At 44.0% G+C, this 22579-nt stretch overlaps 1 protein-coding gene across 2 annotated transcripts in view; it reads right to left on the reverse strand.

The window, feature by feature from the left end:
- Positions 1-8976: 8976 nt before the first annotated feature.
- The window catches only part of LOC148523752 (uncharacterized), a 31056-nt gene continuing 17453 nt past the window's right edge, over positions 8977-22579 (reverse strand). For both annotated transcript variants that reach the window (XM_088472763.1, XM_088472764.1), the window contains one exon: positions 8977-10518. In XM_088472763.1, coding sequence (XP_088328889.1) covers positions 10225-10518 — 294 coding nt within the window. In that variant the 3' untranslated portion in view covers positions 8977-10224. The remainder of the gene's footprint in view (positions 10519-22579) is intronic.

The raw sequence follows: 22579 nt of genomic DNA on the forward strand, positions 1-22579 counted from the left end.
GGGGAAGGATTGTTTTAGCCCATCAATGGAGTGAGGTGGAGCTGACACATTCACTGCCACAGACTTGGAGTAATTCACTTTAAAGTTAGAGAGGGAGACAAACTTCTGAAACTCAACCATCAGGTTAGGGATCAAAACAACTGGGTTAGATAGGACAGCCAACTGATCATCTGCAAACAAGGCCAATTTATAATTGACTTTGCTGACCTTAAGGCCGGTAATGTTTGGGTTAAATCTAATGGTACACGCAAGGGCCTCCATACATAATATAAAAATAAGAGGGGGCACCCCTGACCTGTACCGTTGTTTATCAAGATCGGGTCTGAAAGGGCTCCATTAATTCTAATCCGTGCCATGGGGAAACGATGAAATGCAATATCTGATGAAAGCTTACAGGGCCAAAACCCAGGTGTTTCAAAACCCCTTCCATAAATACCCAGCTGATCCTATCAAAAGCCTTTTGGCATCAATGGAGAGCAGCACCACTGAGACGGAACCACCAGAAGCAAATGTATCAAGTCTATAGCTTTAGTGGTGTTATCTCGTGCCTCCCTCCCAGACACAAACCCCACCTGATCCGAGCGTATTAAGGTAGGAATCAGTAGCTTAAGCCTATTGGCAATCAGTTTTGCAAATAATGTAACATCAGTATTTAGGAAGGATATTGGGCAGTAACTAGCACACTGGGTCAGGTCTTTACCCACCTTAGGGTTAACTGTTATGTGAGCTTCCAAAGATTGGGGGGAAAAACCACACTCGTTTGTAATTGTATTAAAGGTAGCAAGCATTTTAGGCAATATGGAATCTTTAAAGAGTTTATAATATGTTATGTTGAAACCGTCTGGACCTGGGCTTTTTTTATGAAGGCGTGTCCTTAAGGGTTGCTTCAAGCTCTAAGAGGGAGAAAGGGGAATATAACCAAGCACTGTCCTCTGCCGACAGCTTGGGGAGGCCAGCATTGCGGAGGTATTGAGTCACAAGTTCTCAAGACGTGACCAGGGACTCAGGAGACAAAGGATCTCAAAGGTTATATAATTTGGTGTAATAGGAATGAAATGTGTCAGCTTTGTCATGAGTAAGGGTGCGCTGAACACCTTCAGAATCCTTAACTGTTTGGATATATAGAGTGACTCTCTGAGAAAGCAAGACTCTCGCTAACAGCTTACCTGGCTTATTGTCCTACTGAAAAAAAGGATTCCTACAAAGTCTAAAATCTCTTTTAATATAATCAAAAAGCAAAGTATTAAGGGGTGGACCTAGTTTCAATCAGATCAGACAGGACCTGCGGGGAAGGAGAGGACTTATGTGTCGTCTCCAAAACTCTTAGCTGTTGGAGCAAGACAAGTTTCCTACCAGTTTTCTCTCGCTTTAGCATAGAACCTAATTGGATAAGTTTCCCACGGAGCACACATTTGTGTGCCTCCCACACTGTGACCCTCGAGACCTCGGGCGTCTCGCTAGTAGATAAATAATCATTAATTATTTCAGTTAGTTCAGATCTACAGCGCAGATCAGCAAGAATTTTCTCAGTAAGGCGCCAAGCACACTGTTTAAAGTGACGGCAAGAGGTCTCAAGGGTCAGGGAGATAGGAGCATGGACCGGCCAAGTAATTAAAACTAAAGTGGTGGCCTGAATTAAGTGTAAAAATCTGTGCGGGAGTCAAAAGTAATCTAACCTGGAGTTTACATTATAGGGTCGTGAATAGAATGTGTAGTCTCTGTCCCCCTGGTGTTGCAGGTGCCAAGTGTCTACCACTGGTGGTCACGGAGAGTACGTCTTACCTTGCGATGTGAAGCCAACAAATGTCTGGCAGGGATCTCCGAGACATCAATTTCCAGTTGTTGAGACCAGTTCTGATCACCGCCCACTACTGGAACACCCACGACCAGCGAGGCAATCTGGTCAAGGAAAGTGGAAAGGAAGACAGGTTAATTCTGATTGGGGACATAAAGGTTAATAAATGTATAAAGCTGACCATACAATGAGCACTTAACCAAGAGTGTTCTGCCCTCCTCCAGAGCTAGCGAAGTCATATAGTTTTGATAGGAGAATGGCAACTCCGAGAGATTTTCCTGCACTATTCTTATTATAGAAAGAGACTGGAAAGATACGGTCTGAGGGTAGGGGCGGCAACAGACCTAAAATGGGTTTCTTTAATAAACGCAACATCCGCTCTAGCAGCAAATAGGTCACGAGGGACTCTGGACCGTTTCTCAGGTACATTGAGGCCTTTCCCATTATGCAAGACCAATTTAATGGTTGTTGCTCGAGTACTAGCCGCCATCAACCAATATGCATGTTGCGGAACACGAACTGAAGAGTAGGGCATCAACTCTGCCGGGACCGGGAACCACACTGGGGAAGAAAGGAGGGGGGGAAGGTAAAACAAAAACCATACAGCACATTATAAGAACCAAACAGAGAAAAAATGATAAACAGAAAATAAAAAGTAAATAAAAAGACAATACACTACCGCCACTTGGGATCCCGGGCATGTGAAGCACGACCAAGAAAAAAACAGGCGGCTAGGGGGTCACCGGGGGTCAGTGACGACAGCAAGTTGTATTAAAAGGCCAAAAAACATACTCTAAACATTATACTGAGTGAAATAGAACATATATGTCGTACATAACAAAACAAATAAGTAATGAAGAAACTAATTGGCATTGCCTATATAGAACATATATCCATAGTGCAATAGAACATATATAAGAAATTACATAAGAAAGTGCTGGGGAGATAAAACCAGAAGGAGGCATGAGTTCAACCAATCCCTATATAGGAACGGAAAAGAAAAGAAAATCCTCCCCCGCAGAAACGGTATTAAGGCACAGGGAATTCCTTTATAAAATAAGAAAGAATCAACTCTAAGCTATGGAAAGTCCATCATGGGGCCGGGACCATTGACGTGTACTGGGCTGTAGATGGTTTAGGGGTGGGATGCACCAATTGCCGATCGTTATTAGGATGGGAGAGCTCTGGCGGGATGGAACGTATCAAAGACTCCTGCTAATCCATAACGGAGACTAGAGGAATGCCTAGGGCTGGGCAGAAGGAAGTGAGATCAGCCGGTTCTTTAAAAGTAGCCAACTTGTCATTATGGGAGACTTGGAGGCTGAAGGGGAAACCCCATCTATGGGGCAGATTCAATTAGCCACGGGTTGTAGCCTTTTCACTCGCGCGCCGTAAAATCGGGACTCCCGCGCGTAAACACAATGATTCCGCGTAAACTGCAGAATCAATGTGTATTTACCCGTGCGCGAGGGCAATTTGGTTGACACAAAGCTGGGCCTCTCTCTTTGCACCCTGCTTTGCACATATTTGTCTCTTTATTCAAACCTAAGACACCACAGTCCAGAAACCCACAACTTTTTAACATTGTGTATCTACTACCTGGATACTAGGGGCTCTTTTTCCCTCATTTACGTGGGATTCACCTTGTCCCTTTCCCCGAGGCCTAATCATTTGAACATGCATGGGGGCAGGATCGCACTAGGAGGGTTGGTCGCTCAATTCGTCAAAAGATAGCCAAGTCTTCCATTAGTACAGCTTCCAGGGAAAACTCTTATACAGACTATGCTTATTGGCATCTAGTGCCTGATAAGCTACATAAAATCTACCATGGGTCTTATCAGTGCTAGAGAGGCTGTGGAATGAGATGCATTTACTCCCATATTTGATGGGACTGTCCCCTTATGTCACAATTATAGGATGCGATCGTTTGTGTTTGCAACTGGCTTCTTGGGGTTATGATCCCAAAGGACCCACTGTCGACCCTGCTCAGTCAACCAATAAAATCCCTATCCAATCACTCGTACAAACTAGGGGCACATTCTTATTGCCGCTAAATTATTGATCACCATTGATTGGAAGAGACAGTCCTTCGATACCCAGGGGTCTATTTATAAAGCAGTGAAAAGTGTGGAGAAGTGAACCAGTGGAGAAGTTGCCCATAGCAACCAATCAGCTTTGAAGTAGCATTTGTCAAGTACAGTCTATAATTAATTGGTAGGAGGTGATTGGTTGCTATGGGCAACTTCTCCACTGGTCCACTTCTCCACACTTTTCACTGCTTGATAAACAGACCCCCTAGTCTGGTATGTGGCCTCTATGGAATACATCACCAGTCTGCTCCATGTCAAAGTTGACACATTGAAAAAAAGTTGATGCCCTAGTCTCCCATTGTTTCCTATACCCCTGACTATATAGTGATTTTTTTCCTCCCCTTTCCTCCATTGAATACCTACTCACCCACTACAAGGTGTTTTAGAATCTCTCAGCTAATGTCTCCTACATTTCCCCCCTCACTTTTATCCCTTCCCTCTCCCTCCCTCTTTTTCCATGTTCCCTATTTCTGTTTATAAAAACAATAAAATTCCATCAGACTTTTGTTCCCATATGCTCTGCAGTATTCTGTTGATATATTATTGTAAGCAACTACCTGCTTACTGAACATTTAATACTTGTATGTTTGCGTTTCTTCTCTACATTGTTTAAATCATTCTAATACCACTGTCAATTTATCTTTATACCACTGTAGTACCTACCATTGTTTCACACGTATACCTTTTTCTTTTTATATATATATATATATATATATATATATATATTCATACTTTAGACTAATTCTCAAGTCTTGCTACTTTAACAGCTCTATACTCTTTTTTTTGGTTATAATATACTATTGTAGTTGTGCCTTTACATCTTCCAGCACTGTTCTTCCTTTTATCTGATTTTGACCTTTGACCTGTACTGCTCCCTCATCTCACACTCATTACTACTACTGACTTCCCCCCCCCGGCTGCCTCATCTACACGATGTCTCTTTTCTTCTACTCCTCCCTCACTCAGCTGCTACATTATTCTCTCCTCTACCACCAGTTTTCACCTCTTTTCTCCATCCATAGTCCCCTCTACATTCTCCCCCTCATCTGTCTCTCTTCATCACATATTAGTCTCTCAACTGCATCTCCCACAACTCCAGTAGTATTCACTACTCTTCTACCATGGTCCTGCTGCACCACCACTAAACCCTGCACCCTCTCTTTTCTCCAAGATACTTATCCTTCTCCCCCCCCACACCACACTAAACCTCCACCTTACCCATCACCTGCTGTCACCCTTCCTCATTCAGAAGCCAGCCACATAACCCCACACTCCTTATCCCCCTTCTCTAGATCAATATCACCTCCACACTACATCAACCCTAATAATCTCATTCTCCTCTCGCCTCTTAACGCTGTCCCTCTCTCCTGTTCCCTCTGGAAAGCCAGTTTTGTCTATAATAAACTAGTCCCTGTTCATGAGCACTTCATCTGTAATGCCTTGATTCTCCTTGCCATCACCAAACCCTGGATTTACCCCTCTGACACCACTGCTCCTGCAAAATTCCTCCATCACTTGGCTTCCTGGCTTTTAATCTTCAACTGGGCCCTCAAGACCCATTTCTTCCTCAATGCTTTCCAGCGCTGATCCTAACCCACTACTCTATGCTCCTTCCTCACTATCTAGCCCATCTGTGTCACCCCTGTTTGTCTGACCCTCCCCTCAGAATGTAAGCTCTCACGAGCAGGGCCCTCTTTCCTCACGTGCTTCTTCTTGCCTTACTTTTACTTTCATTTACAATGGTGCCTAAAACTGCTTACTGACACCCTGCTGCTTATTTAGGTGTTATGCAGCATTGTTTATAAATCATGTACTTGTCCTGCATTGTCTGTACTGTTAATAACTGTTGTCTTGTGTGCTCATTTGTTTTTGTACTTTGTAAGGCGCTGCGGAACCCTTGTGGTGCCATATAAATAAAGGATAATAATAATAATAATAATATTACTATGGTTTTAAAAGATTTTTGATAGGGCTTGTGTTTTTTTTTCTTACTGTAATCATATGCTTTTTCTTACCTTGTTATGTAATTTTTCTTTGTTGTAACAAATACAAATATTTTAAAATGTAAAAATTCACAACAATTAAAATAAATATGGCGTGGGGTTCCCTCTAAAACAGGAGGACAAAGAGCATGGGTTTCCTTCAATTTTCAGCTAACCAGCATTAGGCTTTACCAGCCAGGGCTGGTGGAACCATAGAGGGGAGACCCGCAGTGTAGGGGTATCACACCATGGTTCCCAACCAGCCCCAGGCCAGTTGGTATCAGAGCTAGATTCCCCAAGGGGGTCTGGCCTGCAAAGAAAGTGCAAGCCTCCCTCATAGACATATTTCCCACAGTGGATGAGTGGTTAATAAATGGTTAATAATATAACATTGTTTTTTACTGGCACACTTGATTCCAGAAAGCCCTGTAATGCCCAATTTTAAGAGCTGCCAGGGAATGCTGCCACTTGGAGAAAGTCCTGGTATGCCCATCCAAACAGAACCTTCTGGTACATACATGCCTACCCTCCCGGAATTCGCGGGAGGCTCCCAATATTCCGGGTAACCCCCCGCACCCCCAGAAGGGTAGGCACTTCTCCCACATTCTGCCCACTTCCTAGTGGGGAGAATTTCCTCGGCGATCGCGGGTCCCCGTGTAGGGGGTGGGGCTTGATGATGCAATTCTTCATGAATCGCATCGTTTAGTCCCTCCCCCTATTTAATTTCACACCATTCACGGCAATTTACCGTGAAGGTGTGGGGCTTAATGACGCCAACCGTCAGGCCCCGCTCCCGCCACAACCTACCTGCTTCTTCTCCCCGGGCTTCTCCCGGGGAGGAGAAAAAAAAGGCAGACAAGTATGTTCTGGTATCAGTAGTGCACCTGTAAAGAAAATTTTAAAATAATCACTGTACACAGATACCAATAACAAAAAACTGTTCACTAGAATAACACACCCCACACCCCTTGTTCAGCTCTTACATATCCCTTGGGAAAGTCAGAGCCCCTGCCGTGCTCTGACCTCTTAGAGTGGTCCCATTCATTCCTGACAGTGTACAGGAATGACCTCTCATTAATGTCAGGGTCCCATAGAAAGAAGTAGCATGTTGTTTCACATGTTCTTTGGGTTTGTTTTTGACAATTACGTGGGATACCTAATGGAACAAAGAGGACCTTTCCCAAGAGATTTGTAAGTATTAAATTGGTATACAAGTTGTCTATACTCTGTACTTTGGTTCCCTAAGTGCCAACATTCCCTGGCAGCTCTTTAACTTTGGCATGACAAATCTTGCTGGTACCATGTGCCGGTAAAAGACAATATTATTACTAAAGCTGCATACACACACAACGATTTTTTTAATGATTATTGTTAAACGATATCGTTTAATGATAATTGATGGCAAAAATCGTTCACTTTCTGAGTCAAACGATGAACGATTATTGTTCATGCGCGTTCACGTTTGTAGTTTGTCGTTTGTAGTTTGTCGTTCAGTCAGACTTGTCAACTCAACGATTTTCATTAAGGGAATATGCAAAAATCGTTTGTAGTTCATAAAAATCGTTCATGACATTTAGTAAATGAACAACTTTAGTAAACGATTTTAGTAAATTTTTTCAAGGGAAAAAATCGTCTACTCAAATCGTTCATTAAAAAAATCGTTGTGTGTGTATGCAGCTTCACCATTTATTAATAAAACACCGCTGTGGGATGTGGTGAATAGGCTTATTGCTATTGGCACCAGGGCCATACATGCCTACCCTCCCGGAATTTGCGTGAGGCTAACAATTTTGCGGGTAACCCCCCGCACCCCCGGAAGGGTCATCATGTCTCCCGCATTCTGCCCACTTCCTAGTGAAGTAGGCAAAATGGGAAGACTATTAGCGGCGATCGGCGGGTCCGCGCATTGGGGCAGGGCCTAATAACGAGATTCTATGAGAAACGCGTAATTTAGCCACGCCCCTAATTAAAATTTGCATCATTGGATCGAATTCCCATGAGGCGCGGGGCTTAATGACACAATTTCGGCCCGCCCTGCCCCCAACTCCACCCACCTGCTTCTCCTCCCTAGGCTTCTTTCTCCCAGGGAGGAGAAATACGAAGTTGGTAAGTATGATCAGGGCTGGTAATACCCCTGAGGAGGGTCTGCACATCTTTTTTTGCAGGCCCAACCTCCGTGAGGAAGCCAAATCACGTTGTTGTTGTTTTTACTTTAATTTTTGAATTTTTTAACATAGAAACCTGTAAAGAGCCTACAGATTTGTACAGTGCTTTAGACCAAAGGTTCTCAAACTCGGTCCTCAGGACCCCAAACAGTGCATGTTTTTCAGGTCTCCTCACAGCTTCACAAGTTAAAAAATTAGCTCCACCTGTGGATCTCTTAAAATGTGTCAGTGAGTAATTAATACACCTGTGGACTTGTCAGAAGACCTAGAAAAAGTGAACTATTTGGGTTCGGAGGACCAAGTTTGAGAAACACTGCTTTAGACAAATCTGCCTGTCAGAGGTAGGTAATTTATGTTAGCTGGTTTGCGGCAGGTTCTAAACCTGGGGTTTCTATTCTTTTAATGGGGAAAAATATTGATGTTGATTCGATGTTCATCCGTATCCTAAAGCGTGGTTTTGCTGCATTTTTAACTGCAGTAAATTAGTGGGATGCGCACCTGCCGGGAAACCATAGTAAAAACGCCTGGATTTCAAACCTGTTGTTTAGTAAATTTACCCCCTAGACTGGAAAAAAATCCAGTGTATTATGAAATTTTGACGAATCTGCTAATCTCTGTATGTGTATATATCATGTGTGAAATTCATAGACACTGCTAATAAAAGTGGAATGATGTGTTGTTTGTTTTATTCAAAATTATTGTCTTGAATTAATATTAAAAAAAACAATATTATTTATTTTAGAGGCTTGTAAACTACATAGTCAAAAGTAATGCACAGAATATTCGTATGGTTATGCTGCACTTTTAACTAAGCAAATAAAAATGTATTACTTTTGGATGTAAAGAGTATTTTAATAACAGTCACAAATATGAATTAAATATGTTTGTTAAATATAACAATTATTTGCATAAGCTCAATACATTACTAAACTTTTATGTTGTAAATATATTTGATAGTTATGAATGAATTCTTTGAGAAAAATGTAATTGTTTCGCAAATTCATATGTGATGTACCCTCACTGAGCGCGATCCCGAGTGTGCGCGCAATGTCCGATGGTCACGTAAATGATCATTTTATTGTGGCAGCACATGCGTCTAAGGGCCTGATTCAGAGATGGACACAATGGCGAGGTTTACACATTTGAGCGATTATCGGTGGACTGCGCATGTGACTGTGTCGCGCTGCGCATGCATCAAGCTTCATTACCGTTGCTGCTTGCAGTGAAGACGTATCCACAAAGTGATTGACAGGCAGGGATCGATTGTGGATGGCAATGGGGGCCTAGCGACTCAACACAGGTGTGTTGTGACCGTTATGGAGTGTGTTGTAGACTGTGATTGCGATCCTGTAGGCAGTAAAAATAGCTCCAGGGTCTCAGTTCCGATGGCCATTCTGAGTAACCAATGCTGCGTCTTTGTAGGCAGTAGCTTGGATTTGCAAAGCTGCAGGTAGGAGTCAATACAAATCCCGGTGGCTGCGACATTTGCATATTTTCGCCCAACCGCTGTGTCCAAATTTACTGCAGTGGCGGCATTACCTTCCATCTCTGAACCAGACTCCAAATCTCTAATAAAGTCACATGGTGCATGCGTCCCACTAGGGGCATTTTAAGAGAGGATGGGGCCTGTGTGCAGTCTCTGTCCGGGGGCCCCCTCCTCTCTCTCCGGCGGCCAGCTGTGCAGTGAGCGCAGCGCTGCATCTGTAGACTCTGGGCTCTAGAGTGTGCCCAGAGTCTACAGCACATGCGCAGGTCATCGGAAAAATAGCGCCGCAGCCATTTTGCTTGTGTTCTCCCTACTGTGGATGCGCAAGACCCGGGAAAATGGCCGCGGCGGCCAATTTCCAGGCGATTTAGGGTTAGGTTTAGGGAGTCTAGTGGGGTTAGGGCTAGGTTTTGGGGGGGAGGTTAGGATTAGGCATCCCTGGGGAAAGGGTCAGGGTTAAGCACCCCCCTGGGAGTGTTAGGTTTAGGGTGCGGTAAGGGGGGGTTAGAGTTAGGCACCCCCAGGGGAGGTTAGGGACTAGGGGGGAGGTTAGGGTTAGGCACCACTAAGGGAGGGTAAGGGTTAGGGGGGAGAGGGGTAGGGATAGGGTACTTGCTGATACCTGTCGGGATCTTGTCCCTTCGGGCTGCACCTGCCGGGACTTCATACCCATTCTGATTTATGAGTTTAATTTCTCACTAAAAGCTTACAAAATGACACAGATTTTAGAAGTATCTCGGGCTATTGGTTCATTATTTCCTGCTAAATTTTCATTTATTGTGTAGATAGACTCGAACTCGCATTGCTTCTTTATATGGTTGCTGGGCTGTGGAGCATTTTCATTCATGTCTGTGGCTCTCTTTGATTTCTGGCAAAGCGTCCGGGATTTGATAAGCTCCTCTGTCAGCAGAAAGATTTCCTCTTCTTTCTGCGCATTGGCTCTGTGAAGCTCTGCTACTTTTTCTTTTAAATATTCATTGGTTTCCTGGGATTCCCAAAGCTGCAGGGCAAACAGATAAAAAAAAAAGTGAGTCTGGATGGGGTGGTTTTCTTTTCCAATATACAGTCAGGTGCATAAATATTGGGACATTGACAGAATTTTCATATTTTGGCCTCTATTCACCGCCACAATGGCTTTGAAATGAAACAAACAAGATGTGCTTTAACTGCAGACTTTCAGATTTAATTTGAGGGTAATTACATCCTTATCAGGTGAACGGTGTAGGAATTACAACGGTTTCTATATGTCCCTCTGCAAGCATGGCTGCCTCTCGAGCATTACCCGATCACTGCTGGCCACAGTGATCGGGCACCGCCGGCAACCCCCTCCCGGCGCACTGCCATTGAAGCAACAGCCACGGCTCATGTAGCCGCAGCTGTTGCTGTGACCCGATCACTGTGGCCAGCAGTGATCGGGCAGCTGGCCCCAGCAGCCGCGGCTCTGGTAGCCGCCGCTGCTGCTCTGTTCCCGGGCCGCCAGCGGGAGACCCTCCCGCTGCGGCTCCGGCACCCGACGCCTGTGGTGGAGGAGCAGCAGCAGCGGCTATGGTAGCCGCCGCTGCTGCTCTGTATCCGGGCCGCCAGCGGGAGACTCTCCCGCTGCGGCTCCGGCACTAAAGTGATCACTAGGTGATCACTGTGTGGTGGAGGAGCAGCAGCAGCGGCTTTGGTAGCCGCCGCTGCTGCTCTGTATCCGGGCCACCAGCGGGACACGCTCCCACTGTGGCTCCGGAACTACAATGTACAGGAAGCAGCAGCCGAGATTCTGGCTGCTGCTTCTATGTACCCAGGTAGCCCAGCAGCCCCCCACACACTCCCACCCCGGCCTCAGCTCCTCCTCCTCGTCCCCCATGAGTTTTTGATAAGGCCCACAATAGTGTGCATGTGTGTGTGTGTATATATATATATATATATATATATATATTCATGCAAAGAATCAGCGGCACTCCAGTCCAGGAGTGCCGCTGATTCTTTGCATGAATATTGGACACTTACAGAAGGCACCCTGGCACATACTTCTATTATTTTTTGAGTGCCGGTTCACTCTTGGAATATATATATATATATATATATATATATATATATATATATATATATAATCGCAGAGCCTCTGATTAGGGATGGCAACCGACCATCGATGGTTTGCAAACCATCGATGGTCTGACTAAAAACAAGTGGTTTGCCATTGCTGGTGGCCGTCAATGTTGCACCATCGATGGCAACCCTTAAACGATGTTTAGGAAATATCGGCAGATGTGGTCTACACAGATCTCCTCGGCCAATCGCTAAACAATTGATGGCTTCTAACGATGGTTGAACCATCGATGGTACAGTTGTCAATGGCCATCACTACAGTATAACATAAAAGTCGCTATTTTTATGGTATACTGTGTTTTTAAATATTTTTTTCGCAAATAAAATAGTGATGGATAAGTTCTTGACCTAATTAAATCATAAAAGTAACTGACAATTTTGGAGCGGTTTTTGGAAAAAGAATTCGTCAGTTAAGTGGTTAAGGGGCCAAAAGTGATGGGACAAACTAAACAATCCTAAATCTAACTTTTACTTTTTAATACTTTGTTGCAAATCCTTTGCAGGCAATTACAGCCTGAAGTCTGGAACGCATAGACATCACCAGACGCTGGGTTTCATCCCTGGTGATGCTCTGCCAGGTCTCTACTGCAAATGTCTTCAGTTCCTGCTTGTTCTTGGGGCATTTTTCCTTCAGTTTTGTCTTCATCAAGTGAAATGCATGCTCAATCAGATTCAGGTCAGGGGAGTAACTTGGCCATGCATAACATTCCACTTTTTAGCCTTAAAAAACTGTTTGGTTGCTTTTGCAGTATGCTTCGGGTCATTGTCCATCTGCACTGTGAAGCGCCGTCCAATGAGTTCTGAAGCATTTGACTGATTATGAGCATATAATATTGCCTGAAACACTTCAGAATCATTCTGCTGCTTTTGTCAGCAGTCACATCATCAATAAATACAAGGGAACCAGTTCCATTGGCAGCCATACATGCCCACGCCATGACACTACCACCACCATGCTTCACTGATGAAGTGGTATGTTTTGGATCATGAGCAGTTCCTTTCCGTCTCCATACTCTTCTTTTCCCATCACTCTGGTACAAGTTGATCTTTGTCTCATCTGTCAATAGGATGTTGTTCCAGAACTGTAATGGCTTTTTTAGATGTTGTTCGGCAAAATCTAATCTGGTCTTCCTGTATTTGAGGCTCACCAATGGTTTGCATCTTGTGGTGAACCCTCTATATTCACTCTTGTGAAGTCTTCTCTTGATTGTTGACTTTGACACATATACACCTACCTCCTGAAGAGTGTTCTTGATTTGGCCAACTGTTGTGAAGGGGTTTTTCTTCACCAGGGAAATTTTTCTTCTGTCAACCACCACAATTGTTTTCCGTGGTCTTCCGGGTCTTTTGGTGTTGCTGAGCTCTCCGGTGCGTTCTTTCTTTTTAAGAATGTTCCAAACAGTTGATTTGGCCACACCTAATGTTTTTGCTATCTCTCTGATGGGTTTGTTTTGATTTTTCAGCCTAATGATGGCTTGCTTCACTGATACTGACAGCTCTTGGATCTCATATTGAGAGTCGACAGCAACTGATTCCAAATGCAAATGTCACACCTAGAATCAGCTCCAGACCTTTTACCTGCTTAATTGATAATGAAGTAACGAGGGAATAGCCCACACCTGTCCATGAAATAGCTTTTGAGTTGCCAGTCCCATTACTTTTGGCCCCTTAAAAAGTGGGAGGCACATATAGAAACCGTCGTAATTCCTACACCATTCACCTGATTTGGATGTAATTACCCTCAAATTAAATCTGAAAGCCTGCAGTTAAAGCACATCTTGTTTGTTTCATTTCAAAACCATTGTGGTGGTGAATAGAGGCCAAAATATGAAAATTTTGTCAATGTCCCAATATTTATGCACCTGACTGTATGTACAATAAAGCAGTGGGCATGATTCAGAGATGCATGCAGTGCCTGTTGCTGGTGCGATCCTGTATGCAGAGGACTTGCAAAAATATGCTAATGACTAATGGCCACCATCTTGTGTACAGAGATGCCCACCTCCAGAGTCTCACATCCGCCGCTTACGTATAAAAGCTCACTAGGGTATGCCCAGAATGTGGTCCCGACGTGTCTGCATTCTTCTAATCACCCCGTTACCTCCCCCAAACTCTGACTACTTGTCACTCACTTTGCAAATAAATCCTCTCTGCGGCTGCCGGCTCTAGTCTGTCGCCGGGCTGCAGTGCTGCTTTGACATAAGCGCAGTGGAGTAAAATCATAACACTGCATCCGACATTGACATTGCATGCATCTCTGAATCAGACCCAGTAATCGATTTTCTTCTTCGGGATTCATAGGGTCCACAGGAATTCTAACTGTTTGGTGATCCAGGCTCCAAACAGTTAGAAGCTTTAACTCCCAGGATGCAATGGGTCCTCCTCCACATATACCCCGCCCCTGTCTACAGGCATTTCATTTTTTGGTTGGTGCGCAGAAGTGCACCTGGTGAACAAGCAAGTTTTTTTTTTCCTACGAGTAAGCAGCACTAGGCATTCGAATGGACACCCGTGCTGCTGCTCTGTGTACCCCTGCTGGAGCCGCAACACCCGTGAGGGAACTGGTGATTTCGGCGGGCGTCAGCGGAGTGAGCGGTGACCCCAGGAACTACAGCCGGAGACATCGAGGATGCAGGTAAGGTGGCTCCCCATGGGCTGCAGACGGCGGGGAACTACGTGTCAGTCTGTACCTCCGGTGCTGGAGACCTGCCGAAGGTCGCTGTTGTAAGGAACCAGGTAAATTGCTTCCCCAACTAGGCCACCAGGACATGAGATTCTCCTGACAGCCGGGGATGATAATGGCGGCGGCCATTTATAGGTCAGTGAGCCCGGTGGATCCATAGAGCCTAGGGGAAGTACACTCTCCCCGGCGGCCCCTCCCCCAACCCAGATGCTGGTACAGAGACAAGGTTTCCTCCATCTGGGTTGCTTCTATCTGCCTCCCTGTTATATGAGATGGCTAGAGACCACTCTCAGGTGCTTTCGGTGGCTGCAGATCTCAGGAGGTTTGGTTAGTCTCCCTGTATACCTCTCCTTGGATGGCCAGGTTATACAGAGCTCGATATCCTACTCAGCCTTGTGTGCTGTTCGTAGTTGACTAACAGCTTATTGCATATATATATATATATATATATATATAAATATAATATATTTTTGCATTGTATGTGACTTGTGTAAATCTGCTGTGTGTTATACTGCCTTTTTTATTCCTGAATGACTGTCTGTTATAACTATCACTGCTGTTTCTCCTCATAAGCCCTCTGCTACAGGTGTGTGGGTTATTTTGGGTGTGAAACACTGTCACATTGTATTATTTTACTTTGCATAACATTAGGGAAATTGTTATGTCCAAGGAAAACGAGAAGTATGAGGCGAAAGCCCCTGCGCTGGTTTCATGTATGGCCTGTCAGGCGGGTTGTCCCCTCAGGATTTCATACAGAATAGATTATGTGGTCACTGTTACAAGGAGTCACCACATTAGTCCAGCCTACCACCTCCTGGGGTGGAACCCCCTTGGGCTTCTTTTTCCCAGATCATGGCCCTGTATACCTCTCCTTTGGTGGCCAGGTTATACAGAGCTCAGTATCCTACTAAGCGGTTTGTGCTTTTTGTAGTTGACTAAGAGCCTATTGCAAATATATTGCTTAAAAGCATTAAGTTTTGCTGTCAGTTATGACTATACTTCACATTTACTAGATATTTGTGAAGGTGGTCACATTACATTGTTGCCTTTTATATGACTAAGGGAAGTGCTCCAATTAACCCCCAGCAATTGTACTTCACATATACTTGTGAAGACTGGGCTGCCCATCTCCCTCTCTCCTAATTAATTAGGGACGCTCAGCTGCAGTTAAGTGCTGGCTGAGGGGAGATTTGGTCTATATCTGAGTATACCTTTTTCCTAGGAAGGTATTTAGCACTGGAATCCTACCAACTTGGGTTGCTTGCGATTCATTGCCTATTTGTATGCATAGCATTTATATCCTACCAATATGACCGCGATTTAGTGCCTGTTTGCAGAATGTTATATGCAGGTGGATCCTACCAAACTAATGAATTTAGGTAGTTGATTTTAATGCCCTTTTGCAAATATATTTATATATGTATGTAGATCTTACCAAACTGATGTGTTTAGGTAATTGATTTGAATGCCCTTTTGCAAAGATTTTATGTGACTTATGCTACTGTTGAAAAAGGTTTTACTTTTTGGTTCTTCCTAACCCCTAAACTGCCGGTGTAAGGGGTTAGAGAGTGCTTTACATTTCTTTTTTTTCTGTGAAAGGGGTCACTTGGCATTGTTAACCCTACACTTGTGGTAGGTTACTTGCAAATATTTCCCAGGTCCCAGGACAAGGAAATTAGGAGAATATTGTCCCTAGGCTGATTTCACGTAAACCCTATGCAGTAGGCCTCTCGGGTTTTCATACAGGATGGACTGTGTGTTGATTATTATACACCACAACAGTCCACCTTGCCAGCACCTGTTCAGGGGTCACCTTGAATTCTCCCCATGGTCCCAGGTTGTGACGAAGTTAATGGACCACTTATCAGCCCACACACTGCCTCCACTTGGGATTCCCACAGTGATTTGTTTTCTCCTCTCATACATCCCTCCTGGATGGAGGGTTATGTCCACTCAGTTCAGAATCTGGCACTTTAGCATTTACCTATCTGCAGATGTTACAGGTGAATAAAGCATCAGCCATTTAAGCATATAAATAGACTGCACCATCCTCTCAGTCCACCCTGCTTTCAGAGTCTGATATAAATATAATCTGAGGAGGCTGAGGAAAATAAAAAAACCCAGATGCTGGTCCAGAGTCGAGGTTTCCAGCGTTTGGGTTGCTCCTCCTTGCCTTCCTGTATATGAGATGGCCAGAGGCCACTCTCATGTGCTCTTGGTGACAGTAGATCTCAGGAGGTTTGGTCAGTCTCCTTGTATACCTCTCCTTGGGTGGCCAGGTTATACAGAGCTCGATATCCTACTTAGCCTTGTGTGCTGTTCGTAGTTGACTAAGAGCTTATTGTGTATATATATAATATAATATATATATATTAGGGATGTGCAGGCTCGGATAGGTTCGAGTTAGCACGTTGAGTTCGGATTTTTCCCTCCAAAAAAACAGAACTCAGAAAGAGGCTAAACGTCATCTTACATGGACGAACATCATCATTCCTGGACTTTTGTCCAGGAATGATGATGTTCGTCCATGTAAGATGACGTTTAGCCTCTTTCTGAGTTCCGTTTTTTTGGAGGGAAAAATCTGAACTCAACGTGCTAACTCGAACCTATCCGAGCCTGCACATCCCTAATATATATATATATATATATATATATATATATATATATAAAATATATTTTTGCATTGTATGTGACTTGTGTAAATCTGCTGTGTGTTATACTGCCTTTTTTATTCCTGAATAACTGTCAGTTATGAACTATCACTGCTGTTTCTCCTGATAAGCCCTCTGCTACAGGTGTGTGGGTTATTTTGGGTGTGAAACACTGTCACGTTGTATTATATTACTTTGCATAACATTAGGGATATTGCTATGTCCACAGAAAGTGAAAAGCAGGAGGCGAAAGCCCCTGTGCTGGTTTCATGTATGGCCTGTCAGGCAGGCTTGTCCCCCTCAGAATTTCATACAGAATGGGCTATGTGGTCACTGTTTCAAGGAGTCACCACATCAGTCAAATCTCCTGGGGAGGAACCCCCTTGGTGCTTCCTTTTTCCAGATCATGGCGCAGGTTGTAAACCGGTTATTTGCTCCTAGGCTGGCCCCTACTATGGAGTACCCTCAATAGCTACAACCTACTGTGTTTATGCCTCCTATGCATCCGTCCTGGATGGATGTTTATGCCCACTCAGGTCAGAGAATGGCTTCGTCCCCTGCTGCGATTTCAGCAAATGCTGCAAGCAGTTAGGCCGGTACAGCCTAAAAACAGAAGGCAGTCGGCTTCCTTCTATCACTCGGTCCAGCCTGCAGACTCTGATGCATCTTCTGAGTGTGAGGACATACAGGGCTCTTCTCAAGAGTCTCTCTCAGGAGAGGAGGATAATTTTCCTACAGCAGATATTCCCTCCTTGATTAGGGCAGTCAAAGCGGTGTTAAACATAGATAGTAAGGAGCTTAGGAAGGCCCGGTGTTTAAACGCCAGAAGTTTGTGAAGGCTGAGTTTCCCAAGTCTGAAAGTTCTCCTGTCTATAAACATCCTGGAACTGTGTGCAGTGTTCAGAGCACTCGTTCAGGCACAGGATATACAGGCAGGCCTGTCCAGGTGCAGTCCGACAACGCCACCGCAGTAGCCTACCTCAACCATCAGGGAGGCACGCAAAGTCGGGCTGTCAAACATTCAAACATTCTGGTTTGGGCTGAACATCATCTTCCAGCAATCTCAGCAGTAATCATACCAGGAGTCCTCAATTGGCAGCAGACTTCCTAAGTCGGCAGGCTATACATGCCGGGGAGTGGGCTCTTCATTCACAGGTATTTCAGAGCCTAGTGGACAGATGGGGACTTCCAGAGGTAGACCGTATGGCCTCAGGCCACAACCACAGATACAGGTCCAGAACCAGGGATCCAGCAGCTGAGTTTGTGGATGCTTTAGCAGTGAAGTGGAACTTAAAGCCAGCGTATCTTTTTCCTCTGATCTCCCTCCTCCCAAGGGTCATCAGGAAATTCAAGCAGGAGGGCAGAACAGTAATACTGATATCTCCTGCCTGGCTCAGACGCCATTGGTTCACCGACCTTCAGAGTCTCTCCATAGACACTCCATGGCCTCTTTCTCTAAGGCCGGACCTATTAACACAGGGTCCCTGCCTGTATCCGGACCTTCCCCCGTCTGTCTTTGAAGCCGTGGCTCTTAAATCTTCCATCTTAAGAGCCAAGGGTTTTACCAGTTCTGTAATTCAGAAAATGCTTAGGGCGCGGAAACCTCCCTTTGTCCGCATTTATTACAGAGTTTGGCACTCATATTTTCAGTAGTGTAAACATAGAAAGTATGATCCTGAAGTTTTTAGGTCTCTCGAATGCTTGCTTTTCTTCAGGCTGGGTTAGACCGTGGTCTCCGTCTGGCCACCTTCAGAGTTCAGGCATTGGCACTCTTAGTTTGGTTTCATTGAAGGATCGCCCCACTGCCTGATGTTAGGACATTTTTTTAGAGTGTTCTGAGGGTTCAGACTCCCTTTGTCCCTCCGGTAGCTCCGTGGGATTTGTCTTTGGTTTTCAGGGCTCTACATTCGAACCCCTAAAATCAGTAGACCTTAAGTGGTTGACAGCAAAAGCAGTTTCTTCTTGCTATCTTCCCTGCCCGCAGGGTCTCTGATTTGGCAGCCCTTTCTTGTTGCTCTTCTTTTTTGATTTTTCATCAGGATAGAGTTGTTCTTTGTACCAGGGCGGGTTACCTTCCTAAGGTAGTTTCCCGTTTTCATGTAAATGAAGAGATTGTGGTTCCAGCCTTCCAATCTTCAGGCCTCTCTGTAGGTGAATATAGATATAGATATCAGGTGAGATCAACTGATTGGAATTTGTGATAAAAAAAACTAGCCTTAGACTGTAGTGTAAAAACAAACGTGCGGGACGCCGCCTAATGTACATAGCAGCCATCCTTTCCCTTACCTCCCTGCCTTTCACTGACAACTGCATAGCAGTACCCTTGGGGGACATATGATAAAAGCCCCTAAGCAGAGATCATACAGAGAGCTATCCCTGAAGGAGACGCGTACACCTCACAGTGAAACAAGGAGAGAAGTACCTAATAAATATAAATATATATATATATATATATATATATATATATATATACATATGCAGTCAGGTCCATAAATATTGGGAAATTGACAGAATTTTCATATTTTGTCCTCTATTCACCACCACAATGGCTTTGAAATGAAACAAACAAGATGTGATTTAACTGTAGACTTTCAGATTTAATTTGAGGGTAATTACATCCAAAGCAGGTGAACGGTGTAGGAATTACAACGGTTTCTATATGTGCCTCCCACTTTTTAAGGGGCCAAAAGTAATGGGACAAACTAAACAATCCTAAATCTAACTTTCACTTTTAATACTTTGTTGCAAATCCTTTGCAGGCAATTACAGCCTGAAGTCTGGAACGCATAGACATCACCAGACGCTGGGTTTCATCCCTGGTGATGCTCTGCCAGGTCTCTACTGCAAATGTCTTCAGTTCCTGCTTGTTCGTGGGGCATTTTCCCTTCAGTTTTGTCTTCATCAAGTGAAATGCATGCTCAATCGGATTCAGGTCAGGGGATTGACTTGGCCATTGCATAACATTCCACTTTTTAGCCTTAAAAAACTCTTTGATTGCTTTTGCAGTATGCTTCGGGTCATTGTCCATCTGCACTGTGAAGCGCTGTCCAATGAGTTCTGAAGCATTTGACTGAATATGAGCATATAATATTGCCCGAAACACTTCAGAATTCATTCTGCTGCTTTTGTCAGCAGTCACATCATCAATAAATACAAGGGAACCAGTTCCATTGGCAGCCATACATGCCCACGCCATGACACTACCACCACCATGCTTCACCGATGAGGTGGTATGTTTTGGATCATGAGCAGTTCCTTTCCTTCTCTTCTCTTCCCATCACTCTGGTACAAGTTGATCTTTGTCTCATCTGTCAATAGGATGTTGTTCCAGAACTGTAATGGCTTTTTTAGATGTTGTTTGGCAAAATCTAATCTGGTCTTCCTGTTTTTGTGGCTCACCAATGGTTTGCATCTTGTGGTGAACCCTCTATATTCACTCTTGTGAAGTCTTCTCTTGATTGTTGACTTTGACACATATACATCTACCTCCTGGAGAGTGTTCTTGATTTGGCCAACTGTTGTGAAGGGGTTTTTCTTCACCAGGGAAATAATTATTTTGTCATCCACCACAGTTGTTTTCCGTGGTCTTCCGGGTCTTTTGGTGTTGCTGAGCTCTCCGGTGCGTTCTTTCTTTTTAAGAATGTTCCAAACAGTTGATTTGGCCACACCTAATGTTTTTGCTATCTCTCTGATGGGTTTGTTTTCATTTTTCAGCCTAATGATGGCTTGCTTCACTGATAGTGACAGCTTTTTGGATCTCATATTGAGAGTTGACAGCAACTGATTCCAAATGCAAATGTCACACCTAGAATCAACTCCAGACCTTTTACCTGCTTAATTGATAATGAAATAACGAGGGAATAGCCCACACCTGTCCATGAAATAGCTTTTGAGTTGATAGTCCCATTACTTTTGGCCCCTTAAAAAGTGTGAGGTACATATTGAAACTGTTGTAATTCCTACACCGTTCACCCGATTTGGATGTAATTACCCTCAAATTAAATCTGAAAGTCTGCAGTTAAAGCACATCTTGTTCGTTTCATTTCAAAACCATTGTGGTGGTGAATAGAGGCCAAAACCTGAAAATTCTGTCAATGTCCCAAATATTTATGGACCTGACTGTATATACTATATATAAGATTGTATAACTAATACTCACTGAAGATGGCTTAGTAGCCTTTCGGGAAATGTATGAGAGTTGCCTATAGCACAGATCATACGGAAAGTTTATCCCTGCAAGAGAAACTGACCCCCCGTAGTGAGCAAAGGAGTAATTAGGACACAGGTGGCAAACACACTTACCCTGGTCTATATATAGATTTAGATATTGTATAAATTAATAAATTGTTTTTTGTTTTTACAATACAGTCTAAGGCTAGTTTTCTTAACACAAATTCTAATCAGTTGAGCGCACCTGATATCTATATCTATATTAATCAATTGTCTAAGAGAGGTGGACCCCTCTCTGTTGAGTGCTGCCTCAGATTGTGGACCTAGTCCAACAGTTCCCGGAGCTCAGTGTATCCTAATTGAGTTATACTCTCTGTAGGTGACACTTCTCTGGATGTTGTACACGCCAAACGTAATTACATGGATTGCACCAACTCTATTAGGAAATCAGATTATCTTTTGGTGTTGTATGGCTGTCATAAGCGAGGCTGGCCAGCTAACAAACAGACTCTGGCTAGGTGGCATCGTATGAAAATTTCTCAAGCTTACACACAAGCTGATTTCTCTGTTCCAAATACAGTGACAGCACATTCTACTCGATCCATGGGACCATCATGGGAATTTCGTTGGTGGTGCCTCTGCTGAACAATTGTGCAAGGCAGCCACATGGTCTTCCGTCCACACTTTTGTCAAATGTTACGCATTACATTTGCCTCTCAGGATGCTTCCTTTGGGCATCTGATTCTCCTTTCTACTAAACAGGAGCGTCCCCATCCTTAAGGGATCTGCTTTGGGACATACCCAAGGTAATTACTGTGGACCCTATGGACCCCGAAGAAAATAAGAGTTATGGCAGTGATTCCCAACCTCAGTCCTCAAGGCACACTATCAGTCCTGGTTTTAGCGATATCCATGATTGTGCACAGATGGTTAAATCAAAATAACTGAGGTACTAATTAAGTCACTTGTGCTCAAGTATGGCTATCCTTAAAACCTGGACTGTTAGTGTGCCTCGAGGACCGTGGTTGGGAACCTCTGAGTTATGGTATAACATACCTTTGTTAACGCTTTTTCTTCGAGGTCCATAAGGTCCACAGGACATCCACCCTAATATACCTGGTGTTATTAGGTAATCGTTTTCTTTTGTATTTCTAGGATTCCCTCTTCTTAGAGAGAGTGTTTCTGAGGTACAATTGTCCGTGCTTTTCATCTTTTCCTTCTCCTGCCTTGGGCTTGGTAACAAACTAAATGCCTGTAGCCAGGGGCGAGGTATATATGGAGGAGGACCCAGTGCATCCTGGGAGCTAAAGCTTGTAACTACCCCAAGGTAATTCCTGTGGACCCTATGAACCTCAAAGAAAAAGAGTTCACAAAGGTATGTTATACCATAACTCTTATTATTCTGCATAAAGAAACAAGGGGTGTAATTACTAAGCCTTGGATGGAGATAAAGTGGACGGGGA

The sequence above is a fragment of the Taudactylus pleione genome, unplaced genomic scaffold, assembly GCF_031769625.1.
Source record: "Taudactylus pleione unplaced genomic scaffold, aTauple2 ptg000128l, whole genome shotgun sequence".
Taxonomy (NCBI): Eukaryota; Metazoa; Chordata; class Amphibia; order Anura; family Myobatrachidae; genus Taudactylus; species Taudactylus pleione.